General features: G+C 41.9%; 1 protein-coding gene across 3 annotated transcripts in view; it reads left to right on the top strand.

The window, feature by feature from the left end:
• MAD1L1 (mitotic arrest deficient 1 like 1) overlaps positions 1-25,757 on the top strand; it is an 865,451-nt gene that overhangs the window by 554,175 nt on the left and 285,519 nt on the right. For all 3 annotated transcript variants that reach the window (XM_069084812.1, XM_069084813.1, XM_069084814.1), the window contains one exon: positions 23,916-24,123. In XM_069084812.1, coding sequence (XP_068940913.1) covers positions 23,916-24,123 — 208 coding nt within the window. The remainder of the gene's footprint in view (positions 1-23,915; positions 24,124-25,757) is intronic.

The following is a 25,757-nucleotide window of genomic DNA, read 5'->3' on the forward strand; positions in this document are numbered from 1 at the left end:
GTTCAACTCGGCTACTTTGGGATATCTTCCCTGATCTCTTCCTTCCCCTCTTCCCGTACCCACTAGTTAGTGCTCAGTACCTTCTCAAATGAGTGTATCTTCTTACTGTAAACACATATTCCCCCAGGAGAATGTAATTTCCTTCAGGCCAATGAACGTTTTATTTTTGTCTTTGTATCCCAGCACCTAGTATGATGCCTTGTATGTTGTAATTAAATGTTTGTTGAATTGAATTGGTTTATGCTTAGCTGTTGACCTCCCCTAACAGTGAGGTGGTAGAGTGGAATCAGAAAGGCTCATCTTCATGAATTCAAATCCAGTCTCAGACACTTATTAGCTATATGACCCTAGGCAAGTCACTTAACCTTATTTGCCTCAGTTTTTCATCTGTAAAATGAGCTGGAGGAGGAAATGGCAAACCACTTCAGTATTTGCCAAGAAAACCCCAAATGGCGTCACAGGGAGTCAGATACAACTGAAACCACTGACAGCAACAGCAACTCCCTTCCACCAGTTACATTTCAGCCCTTCACTGCTTTTTACAAGATCAGCTTTCTGAACAAGAATACCATGAAGATATATGACCTTAAAGAAGTGCCAATGGTGGTTAAATGTAGGACTTACTTTTGGGTTTGAATTTGTGAAGAATTAAACTCCGAATGCCCAACACTTGAACCACTCACTGAGCCATTTCATCCAGTTAAACAGTGGAAACACACGCAGTTGTCCAGACTAAGGGCAGTGTTCTTCATAAGAATTGCATTCTGCCCTGCTTTTGTGATATTCAGTGGTTTTCCTCTACTCCCTCTGCTCCTTTGAAAACTTTGTATGTCCACAGGCAGAACCTTTTGGCCCTGACCAAGTGACAGATAAAAGGACAGAGGCAGGAGACAGAGATTAAAAGCCAAAGTGTTCCTCTGTGGGTTATTTCCTGCAGTCATTCACTCCATGTTCCATCTGAGGTGTCAGTGAGGATAGCGGAAAGTGGAGCAGCTGGTTGAGGCTAGAACTTGGGGGTGCCATAGTCCCCTGCTGTACTTCATCTCTGACCTTTCCCCTAGGAACAGGGTGGGTAAAGATTGAGTTCTGAATCAAACTGACTTAGCTTCTAGGTGAAATAAAACAATTTGAATCTTGGGATCACAGAAAAAAAATCAATAAGACATTTTCATCTTTACATATTCCTACTTTGATGTATCTGAATGCATGGAGTTGACCCTGGATTCTTGACAGCTGTGTCACTCAGGCTCAAATGACTGTTCCATCCAAGGTATGAAAGCATTGTGCATAGGAAGAGCAGCAAAAAATGCATATTGAGCATCGAATGATCCAATTGCCACCAGAAAAGCCACAAAGTAATGAGATGTTGGGTCCATAGCAATTCACAAAGATATGGTTATAATGCAAATCACTCAAAGCAATGTCCCTGTGATGCAGTGATGCAATCAGTATTAAAGAAGTGTTTTTCCACAAAAGCCTGGTGAGCAACTCCCTTCACCAAGGCCCTGGTTTACCAGATTACCAGGCAGTTGTTTTTATTTGGAACCATGGTTAGATTGATTTTCCTAGTCTTTGGTTCTCCTGGGTAAAAGTCGCCAAATTTGCATTGCCTTCCTCCAAAAGGAGATTGCCCTGGTGAAAGCTGTATGCACGGGGATTGGCTGATAGACTGTCTCTTTAAGTGCCTGCTGAGTTAGCTTCATGTGCTTGTAGTGAGCTATGAGATTGGAGCATAATAAATCATTTATTAAAGCCCTGACAGCTAAATGGAAGATTGTGGACTGTGCATGCAGAGTGTTTATTTTGCCAAGAGAGCTTTGGACAGAAGGAATGAAAAGTTACCCGGGCATTCAAATGAAGAGAAACCTCTGTCAATGGAGTTAAATGAAAATTGAAAATAGGGATTCCCCACCCACTGCCCCATTTGCTATAGCATCGTGTGTGTTTAGCCTGATTTGTGATTGGCATTCCTTTGCATTGGCATCCCTCAACCCCCAGGGAGACCAGGAGAGAACATCTCCTAAGGACCTCTGAAAGAATTGTGAAGACAGTTCTGAAATAGTTGTAAGGAGCACCTAAATCAAATGTGGGTGAGTGTTTAAGAGGCTGAAGAAGGCCCATTGAGCAGCTGGCAGTGCTACCAGTGATTAGCACATTTACTAGAACTCCCTTGGACAACCTTCCCTTCTCCCCCATCTCCCCCCAACCTGGCCACCCAGCTTCTCCTTAGCTTGTATTTCACCTTCAGATGAATATCAGGGCTTTCAGGATAATGCTCAGAACAGTTTTTAGGCAGTTTTGATCAGTTAGCAGATAGTAAGCATTGCCCCCCAAAGTACACACTCCAGTCTCATGGTCTTGGAGTCTTTTTTTTTTTTTTTAATTTTAATTTTTGCCTTTTGGAGGGCAATTGGGGTTAAGTAACTTGCCCAAGGTTACACAGCTAGTTTTTTTGTGTGGGTGTTAAGTGTCTGAGGCCGGAACCAAACTCGGGTCCTCCCAACTCAGGGGCCGGCACTTTACTCACTGCGCCACCTAGCTGCCCCTGGAGTCTCTTTTAAAGATTATTGCTGCCTTCAAGGAATTCAGTGTGACAAGGCTCAGAGCAGGTAGACATAAAATGAATGAATAGTATATACAATGATTAAACTTGTCTCAGTCATCAGTAGCAAGTATTTATTCAGCACCTACTCTGCCAATCCTATGACAATACCTCTGTGAGGCATACAAAGAAAGAGTCTCTCTTTGTTCCTTCTCTCTGTCACATATGATTAGTTACAAGTCCTGTCTACCCGTTATCCCAGTCCCTCTCAAATCTGACACCTCTTTGCTACCCCCATATTGTCCTATCACCTGAGGAAGAGACACCTCACTGGCCCCTCTGCAAGTCATCTTTCAGACTTGCCCAAATATCTTTTTAATATATGCTTATAATTACCTCATTGAAGAAGCTTCAGTGGATCTCCATTGTCTCAGAAATAAAATCCCCTTCTCTTTACACTGGTCCTCAAGGCTCTCCACTGACTGCCTCCACCCTTACTTCATGCTGACCTCTTTCACATGCCTTCCTAAACTACTTAATCTGGAGCTGTCTGCCTTGAGACCTTTGCAGATCCCTAATAAGAACTTTCCTGTCCACCCTCCTCCCATGTGCTGGTATCTCCCCCTACAACGACCTTGTATCTACTTTGTATATTTTGGGTATAAACTTATACTTATGCATCTTTTTTCTTCCAATAGAATGTTAGCTCCTTAAAGGTAAGGATTGTTTTATTTCTGTCTTTGTATCCCCAGTCTAGCACAGTGCCTGGTACTTAGTAAATGCTCGCTTGACCCATGCTCAGTGCCAAATGGTACAAATCACTCCCTGCTCCAGGAGGTTAGAGATTAGAGACCTTTTTGTGTCCCAAGGAGGTGGGATTTGGAAAATATGTGGGACTCACTTAGGCAAAGAGGAGCTAGTGGAGGTGGGGGTGAAAGTGGCGTTCTTTTCCCATCTTCTGCTCAAAGCAGCCTCAGGATGGTGCTGTGCCCAGTAGGATTTTCTGGGGGCTCCATAGGAAACTCAGTGGGTACATTGAAATCAGCTTGTATGCCTTTTCCTCTCTAAGAGCTATACTTTTCTCCCAGAGGAGGAGTATTGATTTAGTTTTGATGCTGGGTGATTTATAAATATGCATGAGGATTTGAGGTTATTTAACTGTGCTTTTTAATTCGCCTTGCATTGCTGATTCTCTCTAGCGAGGTAGTTTTTTTTTATTTTTATTTTTTGTTTTTTTGTATGCAGGGCAGGCACCAGAGTGGCAGCCTTCTGCTTGCTTGTTGGGACCTTTCCAGTGTCTGTTAAGCCCAAGTCTGCAGCAGCTTCACAGACAGAAGGGAAAAGAAGAAGGTGCCAAAGCCCTTCACTTTCCTTTAAGGGGGTAGATGAAGTTATAGTTCTTGGGAAGATAAGGAAAAGCTTCATTGGGTGGCAGGAGTGGAGGAAATTGAAATTTCATTTCATTGAGCAAAGGAGAAATATGGTTAGCCATTTGAGCTTACCTAGAAATTAAATGAAGCAGGAAATTCAAAAAGAGAAGAACACCCCTACTCCATCCTTCTCCTAAGAGCTGAGAGAAGGAGGCCTTATGCTATGTTCTAATGAAAGAAATTAAATTCTTAAACTATCTCAGCCAAGACGTAGCCTTGGGTTTCCTCCCCATTAAGATCTGCTACTCATCCTGTGCAATCAAAACTTTGCCATAGTGAGTGCTTGCTGACTAAACTTGGGAGCCCCCATAAAGGAATGCCACTTAGTCACCAAGGCTGCCCCAAAGAACTCCTTGCTCAATGCCCTGGCACCTCTCTTACCTGCCCCCATTAGAAACACCTTGCCTCTCCCCACCAAAATATGGAACCACATGTTGGTGCTTCTTAATTTTATTCAATTGAATAGGCATTTACTAAAACTGGAATTGACTGACATACTTATATGACCTTTACCTTACTGGGTAGGCCCTAGAGATAGAAAGACAAAATGGAAGCTGTCATCCAGAAGCTTACTTGTTACTCTAAGAGCTGGTCTGCTTGGCTCCCTTGTCAGGAAGTGAACAGACTGGATGCCAGTCCCTCTTTTGCTTCACTTCGAAGACAGACAGGAACCAGGAGGCAAACCTTCCTTCCTTAGAGGATCTCAGCTTAAGAATTGCTTAACAATCTGACATGAAGCATAAGTGTTTCATCAGCCACCTGGGACAGCCCAATCACCAGGGAGAGATTTGTCCATAAATTTCAAGCCCTGGTCCTCATGATTTCTGCCCCTCATTTCTTCCTCCCAGCCCTTCCTTAGTTTTACTTACTACTTGTCGCATGTTTTTTTATACCCTTTAAAGCATGCTGACTAAAATTTCCTTGTGTTTAACAGCGTTCATTAAAAGAAGATGTCAGGTATTTTACTCCCTTGGAGAGTGAAATATTTTTGTTTAGTCAATAATTGCAGTAGCGCATCAAAGGAATGTTTGAAACAGGGTCTGGTGTATTTTTTTAATGCTTTTTTTTTTTTAAGATTCTTGTCAGTGTCTCAACAATTCCTTCAGCTGTGAATCAAACAAGGCAACAAATTTTTAGCAGAAGATTATAGCCATTTTTCCCCTTTCTTCCTCAAAGCTGTCATCCTCCAACAAATTTCAGCAAAGTTTATAATACAGTCAGTCCCATCTGCTAGCCCTTTAATGCTACCAGCTCCCTCTGGGTAGCTTTCCTTCATGTTAGCTGATGGTCCATTTCCCTGTTCCTGCTAGGATGCCTTAATCACCTTCCTATCCAAAGGCAAGGGTTTGGATCTCTCTCAAGAACCCTTTGGGCTCCTTTCTCCTGCTGCAGTTTATATGACTCTCCACATTCCCAGGATGATAATAGGACTTCAGAACTAGAGATTATCTTAGTCCACCCTTCTCATTTTGTAGATAAAGAAGCCAAGGCACAGAAGAGTGCCTTTCCTCAGTCCCATTCTGCTTGACCAGAGTCTCTGCAGCCTTTGACACTGTTGGTCACTCTCTCCTCCTTGATACTCTCTTCTGTCTAGCTTTTTGGCACATCACTCTGTCCTGGTTCTCCTCTTACCTATCTGTCTGCTGCTTCTCTATCTCCTTTTCTGGATCCTCATCCAGATCATGCCCTATTATCTTAGGTGTCCCTCAGCCTTCTGCCCTGGGCCCTCTTCTCCCTCTATACTATTTCATTTGGTGATCGATCTTATCAGCTCCCATGCATTTAATTATTATCTTATGCTTATGAATCTCAAATCTACCTTTCCTGCCAAAATTTCTCTGCTGACCCTTGCTTTCTTAAAAACCACCTTTTAGATATCTCATATTATATCTTAAAATCAGTATGTCCAAAACAAAACTCATCTCCTCCCGCCCACTGTCCACTGCCCCCACCTTCCCTATTACTGTAGAGGGCAATACCATTCTCCCAATCCTTCAGCTTCACTACCTAGGAATTACCCTGGATTCCTCACTCTCTCTCAGCCCTACCCTCCACCTCCATATACAAGCTGTTGCCAAGGCCTGTCAATTTCACTTTTGCAGCATCTCTCCAATATGTCCTCTTTTCTCCTCTGATATTGTCACCTCTCTAGTGAAGGCCCCTGTCACCTCACGCCTAGACTATTGTAATAGTCCACTGGTGGGTCTTCCTGCCTCAAGTCTCTCCCATCCTCCAGCAACCACTGAAGTGATTTTCCTAAGACCCAGGTCTGATTATGTCTCCCCCATACTCAGTAAACCCCAGTGCCTTCCTGTTCTTCCAGAAGCAGATACAAAATGCCCTGTTTGGCATTTAAAGCCATACCATTGCATGTCCCTGTCTCTGTCACTTCTCCCCAATTTCCCCCCAGCAGCATTTAGATCAGCATTTCCTCTCCTGGGAAAGACAATTGCCTATGGCTCCAGGCACCATTCCCTCTGCCTTCCCTATCCAGAACACTCCTCCCTAGCCACCATTCCCCTATCCTGCTGTCTTCCCATATTAGATTGTAAGCTCCTTGAATTCAGGGATTTATCTTTCTTCCTTTTATTTATATACCCATTGTTTAATCAATATTAATCCATTCATTCATACTCATGGAGATATTTCTTGCAAAGACTGAACTTTTCTGCTGTCTTTTACCCTTCATTCACTTTTAGTTCTATATCTAACAGTTCATTTTAATAACTTTAATATTTTACAATGCATTTTCCTCCTATCACACATTCCCTGCTTACCTACTCAATGAGATAAATAAGGCAAGTTCTCCTGCCCATATAGCTCTCTGCTTTTTAAAAACCTTACACCTTTGTAGGTCGGGGTGGGGGGAGATGAGTCACACACAAAAACAAATCCTATCTCCACTACTTACTATCTGTGCGACACTGGACATCACTTAAGCTCTCTGGTCTTCAGTTTTTCATCTGTGATTGAGACTGTTGGATTATGGGGCCTGAGATACCTTCTGATGTTAATTCTGCAACCTGTGGGTCTCATAGTCCATGAACCACAACCAGACACTCCTTGTTGGTGGTGGTGACGGTCCTTTGTTTTCAGAGAAGACGAAGGAGAGCACGAGGGCGATGTCTTGACTTGCACATGAATTGGATTTAAGTGAGACAAACTGAGACAAAAGCAGAAGAGTCTTGTGGGCAATCACAGAGTCCATACATGTCGATTCCTCCCCTCTCCCTCATTCCCACTCAGAGCCTGTTTATTCTCACTTTACACACCGTTATAAGAAGCTTGGATATTTGGTTTCCTAGGCCATAGCAGATTTAGAAGTCTGTTAGAATTAGTTCTATAGGCAGCTACATACGCAGAAATGAGAGAAAAGACAGCACAAGTAGTGTTTCTGCTCCATAGCGGCCCAGGTTGGTGCACATCACCCAAACATCAGTCACTCAGACAATGTGCCTTGATCTTGATGACTGTATTAGCTAATTCCCTCCTTGCACCCAGGTCAGTAGACCCTCCCTCCTCTCTTGGCTGCTCAAAAGTTCAGATTTTCTTTCTCTCTTCTTTTGAGAGTCAGTGAGCCTTCAGTAGGCCATCTCTGGTCCAGATTCCTGGAAGACTCAGTCTCTTACCTGCTTAACATTTCTTTCTATCCTTGTATGTTAATCTGAGGGTAGCACTTTCTAGGGTATATTTAATTTAAACGTTAACCGTGTGGTTTAATGATTGCAAGCTGATTGCACATTTAAATATAGAGCTCCATTATTTCTCTTTTCATCTGTAGAAAATTGTATAATGCCTCAGGCCGTCTAACCACCACCAATCTCCACCTTTCTCCCCCCATCCTCCCTCAGGGTAATGCCCATGTTGTTTGTACATTGTTCTTGTTGGAGCTGAAATTGTACTTCTAGTTCAAACATTTATATGTAAATAGAAAGAGAGAAAAAGAAGAGATTTACTACAATGTTCAGTACATTTCTCAACATGACAGCAGCATTTCTTCCTCAGTTTTTTGTTTTGGTTCCCGAGCATGCTTCTGGCAGAGATTGGTATGAACAGGTGCACTATGGTTGTCTCTCAGTTCATTGCCATTGTTTCTTTCTGGCAATACCTTTTGGTAAATGCTGTCCCCTTGGTGAGAGAGGGTCTCTTGACTCTCCTAGACATGACTATTTAGCATAAAAATGAAAATTGGATTTGGTGCTTATACTGTCTGGGTCCCAGGGGATCTGTTTGGGTTGGTGTTTAATTTTGGTTCTGTTTTCATTTCTGTTTCTTCATTTGTCTCTTTTCGTGGCTCCATAAAACCTGAAGAGGGCACATATTTTTATATGAATATAAAGAAATTTCATTTTCACTAATTGAGTGACTCAGTTAAAGAGCCCATGAGAGAAATTTACAATCCAAGAGTCTTCAAGTGAAACAATTGAGGAAATATCACTTACACCATTTTGTTAGTTCAACTTTTTGCAGGCCTTCCCATTGAATTTCTTGTCTTTAGCACAGCCTTTGGAGACTTTGCTGATCAGTCCGTAAGGAAAACAGTGAGGCATCTAGGCAACCATTTGATATTAGACCATTTTCATAACTAAGAAAAGAATTTGCTAAAAAGCACTGGAATTAGTTGTGCTTCCCTTTGGTTTACAGACTACCTTCATGTAGTTTGTAAGTTCCTAGAAGTCCCAATCGGTGTCATTGGTTGAGTTTTCCCACTAACAAGTCAGTGGGAAAATAACCTTTTTAGCCTGGGATGAATGAGTATGTATGGAATTTTACTGCTGCTGGTGTGCATTTGGAAGAATAGACTACCCAGTTCAGAGCTCAGCAGAATCAAACTGGGAGGCAAGCCAATGCCACCTTCAGTGTCCCTTCAATCACATTCAAGATGATCACAGTATAAGCAGTTAGCCATTTGACTTCAGGAAGACTGACTAGTTTTCATAAACTTAAACATTTTTCATAATGTTCTTGGATCAGAAAAGCAAAGACAAAAAATAGTCTAAGTTATGGATACTAATCTAAAGATTTACATCCAATTATCAATATTTTAAGATGACATCAGCAATTTATTAATGTTTTAAGATGATATCAGCAGTCCATTCAGTCTTCTGGCCTGATTCTTCTATTTGGGCACATATTAAAAAAGAGAAAATAGGATAAACTTGTCCTTAAAAATTGATTTAGGCCACCTGTGTACAGTTTTGTTCTGATTCTCTCCTAGGCTACTTGGGAAGCTTTTAGTGCCATAGAGCTTTGGTCTGGGAAACTTGGAGGGCACAGAAAATTAACAGCAACTGGTACCTTTACCTGGTGGAGAAAAAGGAGATCCAAACCCCAGAGTACTCAGAGATGCAGTATGGGTCCTGGAGGTGAGGTCACTGTAGAGGGAAGAGGATTTATAAGCTCATTCGTGAGTCCTTTGTGGTTTCTGTCAGGTTAAATAAAGGTGAACCAAAGAGAGATTGGTTAAGTCATTAGGTTGTGAGCACTTATTAATCTCCTGACTGAAAGGCATCCCCCAAACTAAACCTAGTTCATGTAAACCCAGAACCTCAGTTCTGGCTTATAGGTTATCTCAGACTAGGGCTTTCTGAGGCAGTGACTCTACAGTACTTTTATGTTAGTATTTTGTTTTGTTAGACTACCAATCAATCAGTAAACATTTATTAAGCCCCTACTAAGTGCCAGACTCTATGCTAAGCTCTGGGCAAACAAAAAGAGGTAAAAGACAGTCCCTGCCCTCAGGGAGCCCACAATCTAATGCAAGAAGCAACATGCAAACAAATCTATACAAAACAAGCTACATATGGGACGAGTAGGAAATAATTAAAAGAGAAAGCACTGGGCTGAAGAGGGATTAGAAAAAGGCTCCAGGTTCTCTTGGTTAATAATGACTGCAAATGGAGCTCCATATTCATGTAACCAGGAGTACTCCTTTCTCCACTATTATTGTCATGGAGCCATCAAGATCATCATTATTGTCCCTGAGATCTGATGGAAGGAATGGGGGGGGGGGGTGAGAAGGGGAGTGCACGCCATTCTTTTCCTTGAAGATTGGGACTGAAAGCTGATGAGCTGCTCATCAAAGCCTTTTGTTCTTGGTATTACATCCATGAACTTCGCTGATGCAGCACACCAATTGTTTGGTTTTCCTTAGCACATTTTCATCTCTACTCCCATAGATGAGCCCTGATAGCTTGAAAAGAAGGGACCCAGGGTGCCTCTTAGTATCTTTTTGCTACTTTAAGCACCAGGTTCTCTAGTCAGCATCACTCTTTTCAGGAGTGAATCATGCTGTATTTTGTTGAGCAGCAACCACACCTGGCAGCAATCAGTCAAAACCTAGAGCATTTCAGACTTTGTAGGTGTCTGAACCATTAGAATGTCAAGGTCAGCAGAGTTCCTGTGAAAAAGAGTCCCCAGAAAGCCGCGTTGAAGGTCACCACCACTGCAGGGCCCCCCCCCCCCCCAACTCTTATTATAATATGTCCCTGAGGCCCTGTTATTGGTTCTAGTGGGATCTTCTGCAGCTTCTATTTGTCCAGACTGTGGGTTTCAATAGTCTTTTCAGTACAGAAACTTGATGCCGTCTCTCCTCTGGATGGAATTGTTTGTATTTTCATGATAGATATACAAAATGGTGTGTTTCATACTGTATAAAATGGTGAATTTTCATTTTTGAGAAGTTTTATCTAGGTTTTTTCAACCTTGGCACAGTAGGAGGCAGCTGGACCAAGAGTAAGAAGCTCGAGGTCATTCTGTGATTGGTCGGATGAGATAGAGTGGAAAGAGAACTGGATTGAGAGTTTATGGGGGTGTGTTCAGACCTGGTTCCACTGGGCGTTACCCGTATGATCGGGGCTAAGTCAGTCCACTCGTCTGGGCCTCAGTTTCCTCATATGTAAAGGAGGAGATTAGACTGGGCAATGTCAGAGTTTTCTTCCCTCTCTAAATCCTATAATCCTTTGATTAATTGCTGATGTCAGCATTGGGATTCAGTGCTGACATTGTAGACTCAGAAGTCTTTTAGGTGGTTGTTACCCAAGGTGACTAATGACACATGACTGGTTGATAATCAAGTATGTTGGTTTCACATATTTGTCCAATATTGTGTTTCTTAGAGGAGACTAGGCTGTTTAAAGAAAGTATCACAAGCCTCGAAAATGTAGTCCTTGCTTGCCAAGTTCTTCAATAAGCACTTTATTCCTCTCCAGGGTAATATAAAACATGGCTAAATCTCACTGCTAATTAGCCCAAGGTTGGAGGTTTGATCCTTTTATAGACAAGTTAACTTTGCACCAAGTCAGGGCAGCAGGGGAGGCAGGGGGGCTACTCCGAAACAACAGAACACACCCTTAATGCTAAATTCTAGACTTATAATGATTATAAGGGGAACCCATTGCAAATGCTGTAGAAACCTGCCCCAGGTACATCCTTTCTGATAACTTATCCATAGTCTGATCTTTGTATTTGCAAAATAGCATCTTTGTAGGTAATTGTTGGCAACTGCTCACATAAAAGCAATATCCTTGCCAGTTATAGATAGTACACAGTTATTCCCATATTGCAAACCCTAAACTTTGTATATTTTACCACTCTTTCTTCTTATCAGATATTTGAAACTTTTTTGCCTTTTTATGTCTGTTCACTAATATTCAAAACAGTTTGCCACTCTGGATAGCCCAAGGGAACTCAGAGTTTTGCCAGATGAACAAAAAACAACAAATAGCACATCAGAAATGTGGATCAGTTACTAGCATAATTCAATGATCATCAAGTAGTTGACATTTAGCAAGCATTTAACAAGCCCCACTATGTGCCAGGCATTGTGCTAGACCTTAGAATCCAAAAATAAAACAGATCCTGTCCTCAGGGAGCTTATGCCCTGTTGGGGGACATTTGTATAGTGTTTTAAGATTTACAAAGCCATTTTACATATATTATATAACTTGATGCCCACAGTTGTTCTTTGAGATAAGTACTGTTTTACAGATAAGGAAACTGAGGCCCAAGGAAGTGAAATGACTTATATAAGACCATTCAGCTAGTCAGTGTTAGAAGCAGAATTCAAACCTAAAGGTTCATGAATCTGAGTCCAGTGCCTCCTTGCTTCCCAACTATTGGCTCTCATCTTTTTGTAATGTAGGTGCATAAGACCTTTATCTTTCTCTATGTCAAATAGAGTGTTTGTTGATGTTCTTTCAGATACTCTGTTATAATGAACCATAGGGACCCAAGTTCATGCCTTCCTCTAGAACCACGCTGAGAGATAAACCCTGAGTCCAATAGTGCTACTGTAGCCTAAGCTAGTATGAGCTCAAACCCTGATTCCCCTAGAGAAGTCTGATGTGTATGCCAGGAATAGCCATTGGCCATGTGACTTGACTAATGGGTGTGATCTGTTGAATCTTGCCCCATTTTGAAAAGAGAAACCATTCTTCCTCTGCCCTTATCTCCTTCCTAGGCACACGGGACTGATAGGTGAAAGTTGCAGCGAGGCAGATTTTAACTAAATAGAAGGAAGATGTTATTCACACAATTGCCCACTGATAGGATGAAACCATGTTGTAAAATCATGTCGTCACTAGAAATGATCAAGCAGAAGTTGGCTCCCTACCTATCTAGGTATACTATACAAAGGATTCCTGTAGCTGGTTTGAATGTTGGACAAATCAGTTATCTCCACCCCAGGACCCTATTCCTGGGTAACTTAATAGTCCTTTTCTTTAAGGGAATATATAACTCAGCTGGCAGCACTAGTCAATTAGTGATATAGGCTTAAAACTCACATGAAATTTGAGTTTCAGATCCCTGGACCAGATGACTTCTGAGGTCTCATGAAGCTGCTTAGTACAGTTTCCACTAAAAGGCTCCTCCATTGTCTCATTTTGTCCTGGAGATGATCTGGATCTTGAAGACTAGTGGCGTACAAACTCTGCCAGGTCATACCAAGATGGAAAGGTTTTAGATTTGGGCCTGCAGTGAAGTATGCAACTGACACTCAAGGACCAACTGAGCCGAGTATGGGGAGGTTCAAAAATCTGAACCGTTGTCATGAATTTTTTTCTAGCCATTGCTACTCACAAAGAAAATCTGTTGAAGCATGGATGAGTTTTAAATAATAGAATTTAAATATCAGGATCAGTCACACTGAAGAAGTAATAAATCCTCTCAGTACTGATTTGTTGTTCAGTTGTTTCAGTTGTGTCCTACTCTTTGTGACCCCATTTGGGTTTTTCTTGGCAGACACACTAGAATGGTTTGCTATTTTACAGATGAAGAAACTGAGGCAAACAGTTAAAGTGACTTTCCCACGGTCAAACAGCTAGTAAGTACCTGAGGCCACATTTAAACTCAGATCTTGATTTCAGGCCTGGCTCTCTATCTGCTGCACCACCTAGCTGCTCTCTCAGTACTGATCGTGCTTATAATTGAGCTTCGTAGAAGAATGATGCCATAGCCATTTAACATGGTTTTTGAAATGGTTTAATCACTAGTTAAGTCAGCATCCAGATTCCCCATTAGCTGGCCCTTTGGATTAGCAAAGTATTAGTGGATGAGAGCAACCTCCGTGCTTGCCCCTGTCTTCTGCCCCAAGAGGATCTGTGCCAGTAAAATAGTCGGTATTTCATAGGTTTGGTGGGTATTGGTAACAGTTGGTAGGATGGGAAAAGGATTCTCGTGGAATCAATAGAGCCTGAAGATGGGTAATCTGAATCAGAAAAAAGGCTATGTGAATGACAGGGGACCAAATCCTACAGCTGAGTAGGCCTGGGGAGAGTAACTAACTCCTGGCTTGAAGAAAAATGGTGTGATGCTTTTTCCTACTCAAGAAGGAAAAGGGGAGCCTATTTGGCACTTTTCAGCACATCCTCTCAAGGGTTGCAAGTGTCACTGCAACCTTTTCTGCATTTCCAGGAAGAGGCATGGTGCCAGGTAGTCTTGTTTAATGTCAGAGCTGTAGGTGATCTAAGAAATAATCTGGTGGCATCTCTTCCTGTGGAACTGAGCTCCAGGCCACTGTGTTCTAGGGACCAAGGTAGACCTTTCACTAGCCATTGGCAGCCTGATGGCTATCTTTTTCAAGTCCCAATTCAGGGTCTTTTTAAAACATTTATTATTTCAAAACATGATGCTTAAAAATTAAGCCTGTCTTTCCCAGAACTCTGAACATTAAATCATTATTTCCTTTATGCCACCTAATAGCAGAGATGGATAAGGATTTCTAGAGTTTAATAGGGTTTTTTCCCCAGCTATTTAAAACCAGGTGGATTTGACTAGAGTAATATGATGTCTCTTTATCACACTGGATTTTTTCAGAGGTTTCTGGCAAACCCACAAAGATGCAAGTGAATCCCTACACAGCATTGCCAACCTTGTATTTAAAAGCAGGCAATAGGAAGGATGTGCTTTAGAGAAGAGAACACAGAAAAAAAAGTCAAAAGAGCCCAGTTTTCCAACAGGGCCCAATGATTTTTTGTTTGTTTTGTTTTTTTCCAAGTGATGTGAATTAGAAAAGAAAATGGGAATGAGCAAAATAATGTTTGTAGATCAAATTGATCTAAAAAGAGGGAAGTGTCTCTAATCTCTAACAGTGCACATTTGTCTTTAGAGTGAGAACAAATTCTCTGTTCTACTTCTGCTCTCTCTGTATGGGAACCCTGATTCCCAGCAGTTTGAATACATAAAGTAAAATCCATCAGGATAGTAGGTTGAATTTTAGGTAGGTTGAACAAGGGACCGTCTGATCATCTCCATATCAGAATGTTGTTAAATATGATTAGGAGGCATTGACATCTAGTACCTTGGGCTGCAGTGGGAATGCCTTACAAAGATATCTCTTAGCAAGACCCCTGCCTCCTTGGTGCCTCACTTTTCTCCATTGCAGGTCTGAAGCAGAATATAGAATAAGTGCGTTAAACCCTGGTCACAGAGCTGCTGTGTAGAACTGAAATGCAGTGAGGCTAATTGTGTTTGCCAAGCTCACTTCACTTTCCTGGGCCTCAGTTTCTTCATTCCATTCATTCAGGGTCCATTGTAGCTTTGATTCTGGTGCCAAGTCAGTAGGCTCATGCTTTTTCTACGATAGCATCCTTCAGCTTTGCAGTGAGTGCAGTGACTTGGAGTTGCTTGGATTAAGCATCTTGCAAAGAGCATTTGTCATTTGCCATCTAATACTTTTTTTCCCCCCAGAGAAGAAATATATGTGGACAGTAGTCATAACTGTGAGATGAACTAGCTTCTAAAGAAAGGAGAAAGAAAAATCATAGGATCTTAGAGTGTGAGAGCTGAAGGTCCCTTCCAGCATTCTCTCCATCTGTTCTCCTCCCCATATTTTACAAATGAGGACACCAAGTCTTCAGAGAAGTTCAGATCAATCTGCCTGGTACACAGCTACAGAGTGCCAGAGCTGGGGCAGGAACCTGGTATTGATTACCATTAAGTATTGAGTACCACACAGTGCTGTTTGAGGAACAATAAAAGATAGAAAAGAATAAAAAATGAAAGAGCATGTAGATAAGCGTATTAAATCCTGCCTATTGTCCCAGGATCATTTCTCCTGACTGTGCCAGACAAATGGATGGAAAGGGATATTGTAGGTGTTGCTTTTTACTCGACATCTGGAGCCCTGCTTTTGAAAGGTTTTGGAAAGGTTTTGCTGTTAACTCACTACAGTGATTAAAAAACTTAATCTGAGCACCACTAGAGGGCACAAAATAGTCACAAGGCCTTTAACCTTTACCTATTTCTTTTTCTCTCTTTGAAGAATTGTTGAGAAGGAAGGGTTAAAGGGGGGGACAGTAGGGGGGTTCAGGCTGGAAAAAGGATACAAACAGAAGTCGTCCATTTCTGCTGCCTCTGGGAGCTTAAAAGCAAACAGCTGGTGGAGAGGTTTTGAAAATGCTGTCACCAATTGCTTTGAATGTCTCACAGGCCTTCCTGGCTGGTATAAATTTGGTCACCTTGGGCTGTGTTCCCCGAGCCCTCCCCAGTAGAGAAGGACAAGGAGGCTATGGAGTTCTGGCCAGAAGGCCTGTTGCTATCTAGGTAGAGTGTTGGCAATGTCACACGTCAATAGTGTCAGTGGTTGAGGACTCAAACGTGCACATACACTTTCCTATGATACAGACGGATTCTGCCTTCATATTTACAGCCTGACACAAAATAGGAGGCTGCATTTTCTGATAGAGCTCTGAGTCAAATAAGAAGGGCTTTGTTCTAATCCCAGAAGTGGCACTGACTTTGTGACTTTGGGGAAGTCACCTTCTCTGGCCTCATCCTACCCATCTGGAAATTGGGATTGATTCCAGTTCCAGCTACCTCATAGATTTGGGGTAAGGATAAAATGTTCCTGTTGGCTATCATTTTTATTGTTATTCATCTGCTCACTGCTTGCCAAATGAAAGAGACTTTTTATTGTCCAAAATCCTTCACAATTTGAATCCAGCTTTCACAAGCTTATTAAGTACTACTCTTCTTCATGCCTTCAGTATTACAACCAGACCAGATAACTTAATGCCCTTTGATCTTGTCCTGCCTTAGGGCCTGTGTTCCCTCTGGATTGAACTCCCCCAGTCTTTGCTTGTTGCAGTCCATCCCTTCATTCAAGGCTCTCTTCAGGTGTTACCTCATCTCCTGAGATTTTCCCTCAACTGACCTGGCTACAAGTGGTCTCCCTTGATCTCCTCTCTGTTTGACCTTTCCTATGCACTTACCATATTTCATCTCATAGTAATTTGAGTTTGTCCTCCCTCCTACTAGATTGTAAGCCCCTTGAATCACTGTGTATTTGTTTTATACAGTTTTATATTTAATTATCTATTAACACAATAGCTCCTCATCCCTCTGCACCAAGTGAAATGTAATCTCCTTGAAGACAGGGACCATCTCTGTTTTGTATTTGTATTGCCAGTACTTAATATACTACCTGATATATAATAGATGGTTGTTGATTGATTGAATTGAATGGAAGAAATAAAAATTGTTGTCTATGTAGTTACTCAGAGCACAATTGTATTATTGTGGGTGATTTGGCTTTAGGGCTTTGAGAAAGTTTAGTTTGATAATACATTGGATGACCAAAGTCAATAGTGGGTCTCAGGGTCTATGCAAGCATTTTCATAAACTATGTTAATAAGAAAACTAAAATATGGTAAGAAATAGCAGCCCCTTCCTCTGCCCACCATGTTCATTGGTCCATTTACCATGCCAGGATTTTCAGCTTTCAAAACAGCCTAAGTTGCTTATAAGTTCATATCATTTTTATTGAGCATGAACAAAATTCAATATACCCTAGCATTTGGTTAGATCCAGGCCCTTCTCTAAAATGTCTAGACAGTTATTCGTGTCCCAGAGCATCTTTTTTTATAGCAACTGTTTGAGTTTGAGAAGAGACCTAGGCTTTAGAGTTTGGTAGTCATAATTCTACAAATCTGTCTATACACAGAGTAAATTTGTATCCTCCTTAACCTGTTGACAGCCCCATGACTAATGCCATCCTTGAGCTTCTGTTTTTGAAGGAAGTTACTTATGTCTGGGGAACTGGCCCATTCCAAGGACTGTGCAGAGGTCACAGGGGCTGAACAAGAGGCCTATGAGCAAATGCAGGACCATGACAGACAAGGGTGGTGTTCTCTCTCTTTGAGGGCAATGATAATCAGGCACGCCGGGATTTGCCTGACTGGTTTTGTGTTCTGTGTACAAAATGCCTCCTGGAGAAAAATGTTCCATCTGAATGTGTGCTTCAGGGAAGTATCTAGTTTAGCTCACTAGTGACCCCCATGACTGGTATCATTCTGGCCTCCTAAGCCTGTAGGAATAAATTAACTCTGCCACATGGCATACATCTTTGAAAGGATGAACTGCACATGAATTTATCATAAAGTGCTGAGCAATTTAGAACTCATTCACTAGCATTTCACTGCTTACCACCTGAGGCTTAGGGACTCATCTGATTTTATTTACAGGTGGTTTTTTCAAATGGAGAATATTATGGTAGTGCTCTATTTTCCAGAGGACTAACTCCTAACAATCAATATTACTCGATCAACAAATTTTTATTGAACAACTACCATGTAAAAGACCTTATGAAGAGGAAACAACAACAAATAATTTAATTTGTAGTTAATACTCTCAAGGAGCTTATATTTTAGTAGAAGATAACACTTGCATAAAAAGTTAACTAACAGTACAGCACATAAATTACAATTTAATAGGGTGATGTAAGAATTGTTACAGACAGTCATTCAGTTAATTAGCATTATTAAACACCACAGCCAGGCACTGTGGTAAGCACTGGACATACAAAGAAAGGCAAAAGATAGTCCCTGTTCTTCAGGATGTTACAGTCTAATGAGGGAGACAGCATGCAAACATGTAGCTATGTAGATGAGGTACATTCAGGATAATTAGAGGTATCACCAGAGGGAAGGAACTAGCTAGCATTCAGAGACACTGGAAAAGGCTTCTTGCAGAAGTCTTCAGCCAAGGCCTAAAGGAAGTCAGGGAAGCCAGGAGGAATAGATGAAGAGAGAGTGTTTCAGCTCTGTGGGATTGTCTGTGAAAACACCCAGAGTCAGAAGATAGAGTGTGTGAGAAATAGCAAGGAGGCCAGTGTTGCGGGATTACTGAGTATATAGAAGGGTGTGAGATGTAAGAAGACTGGAAAGATAAGAAGGGACCAGGTCATGAAGGGCTTTGAACCCCAAACAGGTGATTTCGTACTTGATCCTGGATGTAATAGGGAGGCACTGGATTTTACTGAATTGGGTGGAGACCAGGGGAGGACGTGCTGAGACTTAAAACTTTAGAAAGATAACTTTGGCAGCTGAATGGAGCAGAGACTAGAGTGGAGAGAAACTTGAGGCAAGCAAGATCTACCAGCAGGCAATTTCAGTGATCCAGGTAAGAGGCAATGAGGGCATGGTGGCAGCATCAGAAGAGAGAAATGGACTTAGAAATATTAAAAAGTTAGAAAGGACAGGACTTGGTAACTGATTAGATGTGGGAAATAACAGAGAGTGAGGAGTCACAGATGACACCTGAGTTGCAAACCTGAGTGACTGGGAAGATGGTGTATCCTCTACTATTTTAGGGAAATTAGGAAATTGGGAACATTTGGGGGAAATAATGATGAGTTTAATTTTGGACGTTTTGAGTTTGACATCCATGAGACATCAAGTTCGAGATGTCCAATGGACAGTTGACCAGACAGATTGGGGGTCAGGAAAAAAATCTAGGACTCGACAAATAAATCTGAAAATTATCAGCATAGCGATGAGAGTTGAATCTGTGGGAGCTAATGAGATCACCAGATAAGAGAATAGATAAGGGCCTAGGACTGAGTCTTGGGCAATGGTTAATGGTCATGATCTGGGAAAAGATCTAACAAAGGAATCTAAGAAGAAATGATCAGACAAGGAGGAGAAAGGCAATGTCACAAAGACCCAGGCAGAAGAGAGTGTCAAGGAGAAGCAACTGGTCATCAATGTCAGTGGCTACAGAGAGGTGAAGGATAAGTTTTGAGAAAATACCATGATATTTGGCAATTATGAGATCGTTGATAACTTTGGAGAAAGCAGTTTTAATTGATCGATGAGCTCAGCAGCCAGACTACAGAGAGGGAAGAGGAGGATAAGGGAAAAGAAGTAGACACCAATTATACACAGTCTTCTGAAAGAGTTTAGTTTTAAAAAAGAGAGACAGAGACACAAGAGAGAAGAGATGTGTAAAGAAAACATATATAGGATGCTAGCTAGCAGGGATGGATAGAACAGGTGAGGGTTTTTTGAGGATGGGGAGAGATGGACATATTTGTAGACATCAGAGAAGCAGCCAGTAGACAAAGAAAGATTGAAAATAAGTGAGAAGGTAAGAGGGGACAGTTCTGCTGGAGAGGACAGAATGGAGACTTGTCCATCTACAAGGACTAACCTCTTCAGGTGAAACAGGGGTGAAGGAAAAGAAAATGAAAGAATATCTCTTAGTGGTGTAAAATGAAGAGAGAGCTCTTAGTGAATGGCCTCAATTTTTTTTCAGTGAAATATGAGATAAGGCTCTCAGCTGAAAGTGGGTTTAGGGTAAGGGAAGTTTGAGGAGGGATGGGAAGACCCGGAAATGCCTCTGTGGTGAGTGGGTTAGTGAGTTAGTTACAGAGGTGTAAAAGGAATACTTTGGCACAATAAGGGCCCAGTTGAGATTAAGTAACATTCATTTTTTTAGTAGATCATCACAGTTTTTCATGACTTTTTCTGGCTTTGATCCATAGCATTTGAGTAGCCTCTGAGGGAGTAGATGGTGGAGTCATCCAGAGCTGAGGCTTGCAGGGTAGAAGGATAAGTCAGGGGGTAGGGGAGAATGGAGAGGACAAAAAATAGATTTGGGGTTTGGAAGGCAGAGGGAGAGGCACAATGACAAAGTATTGTGATCAGATAAGGAATTTCAGAGTTCATGAACATGGAAGTGGTGAGGTAAGGTTGAGGAGGTAATAGGAAACTAATAAGCTGAAGAACTAAGAGGCTGAGGTGTTTGCAAGTATATCATGATATAGGTTAAAGTCCCTTGATATGAAGGAAGGAATGGGAAAAAGAGAAAGCCTGAGCCAGACCCTGAACTAAGTGAGGAAAGAAGCAGAGTGTTCTAGAGGTCAGTAGACAACAGGCACCAGAATCTTGATTGTGCAATAAATACAAATTGTATAAATAACAAAGGAAAAGTTTACTTAGCAATGATGGTAGAAGGAGAGACTGGAAGTGGCAACTGAGAGTGAGACCAAGGAGTATTTCAGTTCTCCCAGCAAGACCAGTGCGGGTAGGGAAGGTATGAGTGAAGGCATAATCAGTGCTAGAAAAGCTGGAGAGAGGGAGGGCTCAATAAGGAAAGACAGTAGGAGTGGGAAAAGAAAAGGTTATTATGTATGAAGTGAATAATACAGAAAATAAGCACTCTAGAAATTAACAGGACAGAGAGATCACTATATGCTGCAAGTATGCTGGATGGGATTCATGGAAGAAGAGATATTTGGATTGAATCTTGAACAAGACGGTTAGTTTGTAAGTAGGCAGAGAAAAGAAAGGAGCCTCAGTTATGCAGAATAATGATTCTCAGTATTGTCTAGACGGCTTCTGAGATTCCTTCCAGGTCTAATTCTTTGATTTTATGATCATACAGAAGATAGCTAAGAAATCAAGCATAAGGTGAAAATTCAGGGAGAATGGCCATCACAAAAAGCTATAAGCTTTACTCAGTGTGAGGGGATGCCCAAGAGCCATACTGACTCAGAGTTGTGGATAAAATTAAACTTCCAATTGAACAAGCTTGGTTATTTCTCAGCTAGTACATATTGGAAGGGAGAAAAATGGTTTTACTAGAGTAACTTACAGCCCTGGGGTCTTACCTGATTCTGAATTTCTCTTGTCTTCTGCTGTAATAAAGTATGCTCCAGAGACTCTCAGGATTACCCCCAACATTAAATAGTCCCCAAATCCAGTGCTTTTATAGTTCTTTAGTGTTTACTTTTTATCCTTGTTCTACCTCTTCCTACTCTCTAGTGAGGAAATGTATAATACCTTTCAGAAAGATTTTTTATAAAAATAATTAATATAAAAAAGTTTTAGTACCTCATAGCTTCAGGCATCTTAGCAATTCATTTATACAGAAGAACATATTTTCTAATACTGATTCTCTTCATTTGTGTAGACAAATGAAATAATAGCATAGGCCAAATAAAGTTGTTCTGGCCAAGATCTTTTTGTAATGGTACCATTATAACTTGGTAACCAAATTGTTGCAAAACTCCAGTTTGATGCTGTAACCAACACGTCATTTTCTCCTTCCTGTTCTGTGCAACTTAACTCCATGACCTGACCCCTTGTAGGACATCCTTCATGGCCTAAGTCCACTCTAGCCATTCTACACAATTCATCATTCTTCCATGCAATACCTGCCATGCTCATTGATCACCTGAAGTTTTCTTTGCCTTTACTACCATCAACCTATGCTTCTGACCACATTGAATTCCTGTCCCATGTGGCTTCTGTGGGTAGTCAAGAAAACAAAAGCAATTACATTTTGTCTGTAGTTCCTCCATCTTGCCCCTGGCCCTATTTGTATTGCAACTCCCATTCTTCCTGCAACCTTCCTTTCTGCTTGTAGCAGCAAGCACCCCAGCATACCCAGGGTGGCTGCCAACACAGGTTCCTAGATCTGCTTTTCTAAAGGAAAGCAACTCAAAATGGGTTAACAATCTTACTTTAATCAGTCAAACACATATCATTTACCTAGTTCAGGGGGGAAAGTCAGCAGCCCAAACTTCAGAGAATGCAAACAAGTTACAAGCAGAGAGAGAAACAGATCAGCAGACAGGCTTCCAACTGTCTGACCATTACATCCATACCTAGTCAGTTACCAGAGAGGGAAGCACCAACATCTGGGTTTTCAAAGCCAGGGGGGCTCAGTGGCTGCCCAGAGTCTCATCGGGCCAAATCACACAACTCTCCTCAAAGTGAGCCCCAAAACAAAACCTCACATCAGGGTATATATAGCCTTCTCCTGGGTCAGAGAATGGCACAATCCTCTTGACCCACTCCCCAATCACAAAGCAACAAGGTGTGGGCATTCCTGAAAAACAAGCCTCCTTCCACAGCCTCCAATGTGACTACGTATTCAGCCTATTAGGGGGCAGAGTATATTTTCAAATCAAGGAAGGTTTTCAGAATCACTTAAGCCTATCACAGGGCCTAGGGGCAGGGAAGATCTTAGATTCCCATTCCCATAACACTGCTGAAAAAGCAAGGATAGTTCTGTCTATTTGGGTAAGGTTACTAGAGACAACTAACCTGAGAAGGGCCTCTCTGGTATCAGCAAGGCAATATTCACAGGACTGATGGTGACTATGAATATGCTGGCATAGTTCTGAATAGTAAAAGATAACAGACTCTCCATATAGAAGACAGAAGCAAAACATTTATTCTGACACCAGAAAGCCAAATCCTAACACCAGAAAATGGAATCCATTATAGCAACAGAGAAGTGAATATGTGTGTGTTTGTGTGTGTGTGTGTGTGTGTGTGTGTACAAACACTCACAATCCTAGCTGTCGGCTTGCCTTTGTCCTCTCTCCCCCTCCACTCTCACTGCTCTGACTCATTTCCTACTCCATCTGTTGAGCAAACTCCTCCCACTCCAGGCTGCATGTGATTACATTCTGCCTATTAAGAGGCAGGGAAGATTTTCAAATCCCTTAGGCCTATTAAGGGGCAGGGAATGTCTTCAAATTACCATTATCATTACAGCCTCTTATTAGGCCCTAACAACAAGCAATGTCCAATCAAAGGATACCACATCCCACACCCTATTCCTATCCTGCAAGCCCTGAGCCATGACTTCTGTCCAGTCCTGAAGTCCCCCATACCCAACTCACCTCCTGCCTAAATGGATACCTATAGAAGCTTTGTCTCATAGTTTCTTTGGGGAGTCTCCATCCCTTGGGCAGGACTTCCTTGCTGGCAAACTCAGTAAACCTTTCCTGGTTCCTAAATTTCGGGTTTGGTTTTGGTTCTAGTATGTTCTAGCACCGACAATTTTACCCACACTCCCTGCTGCCAGCACTATGTTTCTGTGTGTCCAGTGCTCTCCCACCTCTGCTGACTTCCTCTCAAGTCATCCTTCCTCCATTTCTCCTCTCTTCTCCTACCTCATCCTAATTCTTGCTAACCTTTCAACCTCTTTCCTAGAAAGGATTCCCCACTTATAACACTGATAATGCATAACATTTCCTCTTTTAACATTGTTCCAACTAGTTATGTTTGTGTGGAGCTAACTGATACATTTAGGCTGGATATACCTGTTTGGGATCCATTGATTCGTCTTTTTGGTTGTGTAACTGTAAGTGTCAGGTGCACAGATTGCCACTGCTGACACCTAGGGTTTCTCTGTTCCTCTTCCAGGGTCACTATGACCAGAGCAAAACAAAAGTGCTTCACTTGAGTATGAACCCAACCAGCCTTGCTAAGGAGCGCCTGAAGATGGGACAGCAGCAGCTGCAAGAAGAGTGCCAGCAGCTACAGGAGCTGGTCCGGGTCCTGGAAGGAGGGGGCTCCATTGCCAACAAGCCAGAAGCATCTGGATGCCTGCAGCCTTCGCAGGAGATTTCAGGTACATCCCTCAGTAGTATCTCCTGCCAACTCTGTGACACCAAAACCATTTGGTAAGAGAGGGAGGGACAGGGATGTTGGCTCCAGAGTCGTAGCTCAAAAGCTGGTAGCCTTGAAAGGACTGGGGGGTCCAAGGTGAAGAAGACTATAATGAAACCTGATGGCAAATGGACGTTTTCCTAAATTGTAACAGAACACAAACTGGCCTAGAGGGAGATGTGATTGACTATGTAGTGTTAAAAACAGCCTGAAAACAGTGATGTTTTTCTTATGGGGTTCAGCAAACAGGTTTAGTCATGGAGGTCCAGCTGATAAGGAATAACTCAGGCAACTAGTAGAGAAACAAGTGGCTGAAATCTTTTCAGACCCCCTTAAAACAAATTAATATCGTTTATCAGTTTATATGTGTCCCTTTAATCATGACTAAATCCAATACTCTAGGAAAATAGAGAACATATTTCATTTGACCAAGAACATTTTACAGAATCTAGAGAGTCCCTTGCAGTTGAATATGTTACCGATTCAGTAATAAGAGTTACCAGAAAAGAAAGGGTTACCATTTTAATACAGTAAAGGAGAGGTCAGTGCCTCTCATGCCCCCTCTCCAATTCTGTAAATCAAGGTAACAATCTCTGGAACGTGTGACTTGTCACCTCATACACAGAGGAGTGTCCAGCTAGAGTTGATTCACACCCCCCAAACCCGGGAGATTTTCACAATTGCAAGTTCTGCCCCAAGAACATCCACTTTGCAGCTGCAGAGAAAAACAGATCAATCAACAGGAAGGGAGGAAAGAAAGGACTCCAGGAATCAGACTGTCCCTATGCCAACATGCCCAGCCAAGGCCTTTGGTGGAGGGTACTTTGGGATGCTATTTGCTCCTGCTTCTGGCATTGCCTCTGACTGACCCCCAACTGCAGCGTGGGGGTGCCCAAGGAGAGGCCCTCATTTCTGGTAGAAGAGCTCTAAGGAAACATCAAGAGTGTTCTGAAATGAGGAGAAAGATTTTTCTTTAGAACTTTTGGTAGTATTTTCTTTCTAGTCATTTCACTTCCTTGCTGTGCCCTGCCTTCCCCATTGTAAGAGGGGACATATGGAAGACAAGAAGGTTTCTTTGGCAAATTGTAGGTTCGGTTCTCCTCCCCCTCCTCCTCGCCCTTTCCTTCCCCCACCATAATAAAACCTTTTGCTTGTGTAGAACATTATGCTTTGCAAAGTAATTTCACATCTATTTAACTCATTTAATCCTCACAACATATGTGTGAATTTGGTGGTGAATGGTAGAGATGAATAGAGTCTAAAGAACTAGAAGAGCCTTTAGAGATCATCTCACTGGTTGAAGCTTCCTCTTCATGCAGGGACCCCTTCCCCCTCTCCCCTTCCCCCTGTACAATAGTCATGATAGCCTCAACTTGGACATGTAAAGCAACTGAAGGCTCGCTTCTTTGTGAGACAGCCTGTTGTATTATCAGCATTAACTGTTAAAAAGTTCCTCATTATGTTAAGTTGAATTCTGCTTCCTTTTAGGTTTTTTAGTTAAATTTTTAATTTTCTTTTTTTGTTGTTGTTGTCTTTTTTTGGAGGGGGGAAGGCAGGGCAATTGGAGTTAAGTGACTTGCCCAAGATCATAGGGCT

The sequence above is a fragment of the Petaurus breviceps genome, unplaced genomic scaffold (genome assembly GCF_028583685.1).
Source record: "Petaurus breviceps papuanus isolate PSGF00001 unplaced genomic scaffold, PetGlider_PUasm1.0 175, whole genome shotgun sequence".
NCBI classification, from domain to species: Eukaryota; Metazoa; Chordata; class Mammalia; order Diprotodontia; family Petauridae; genus Petaurus; species Petaurus breviceps.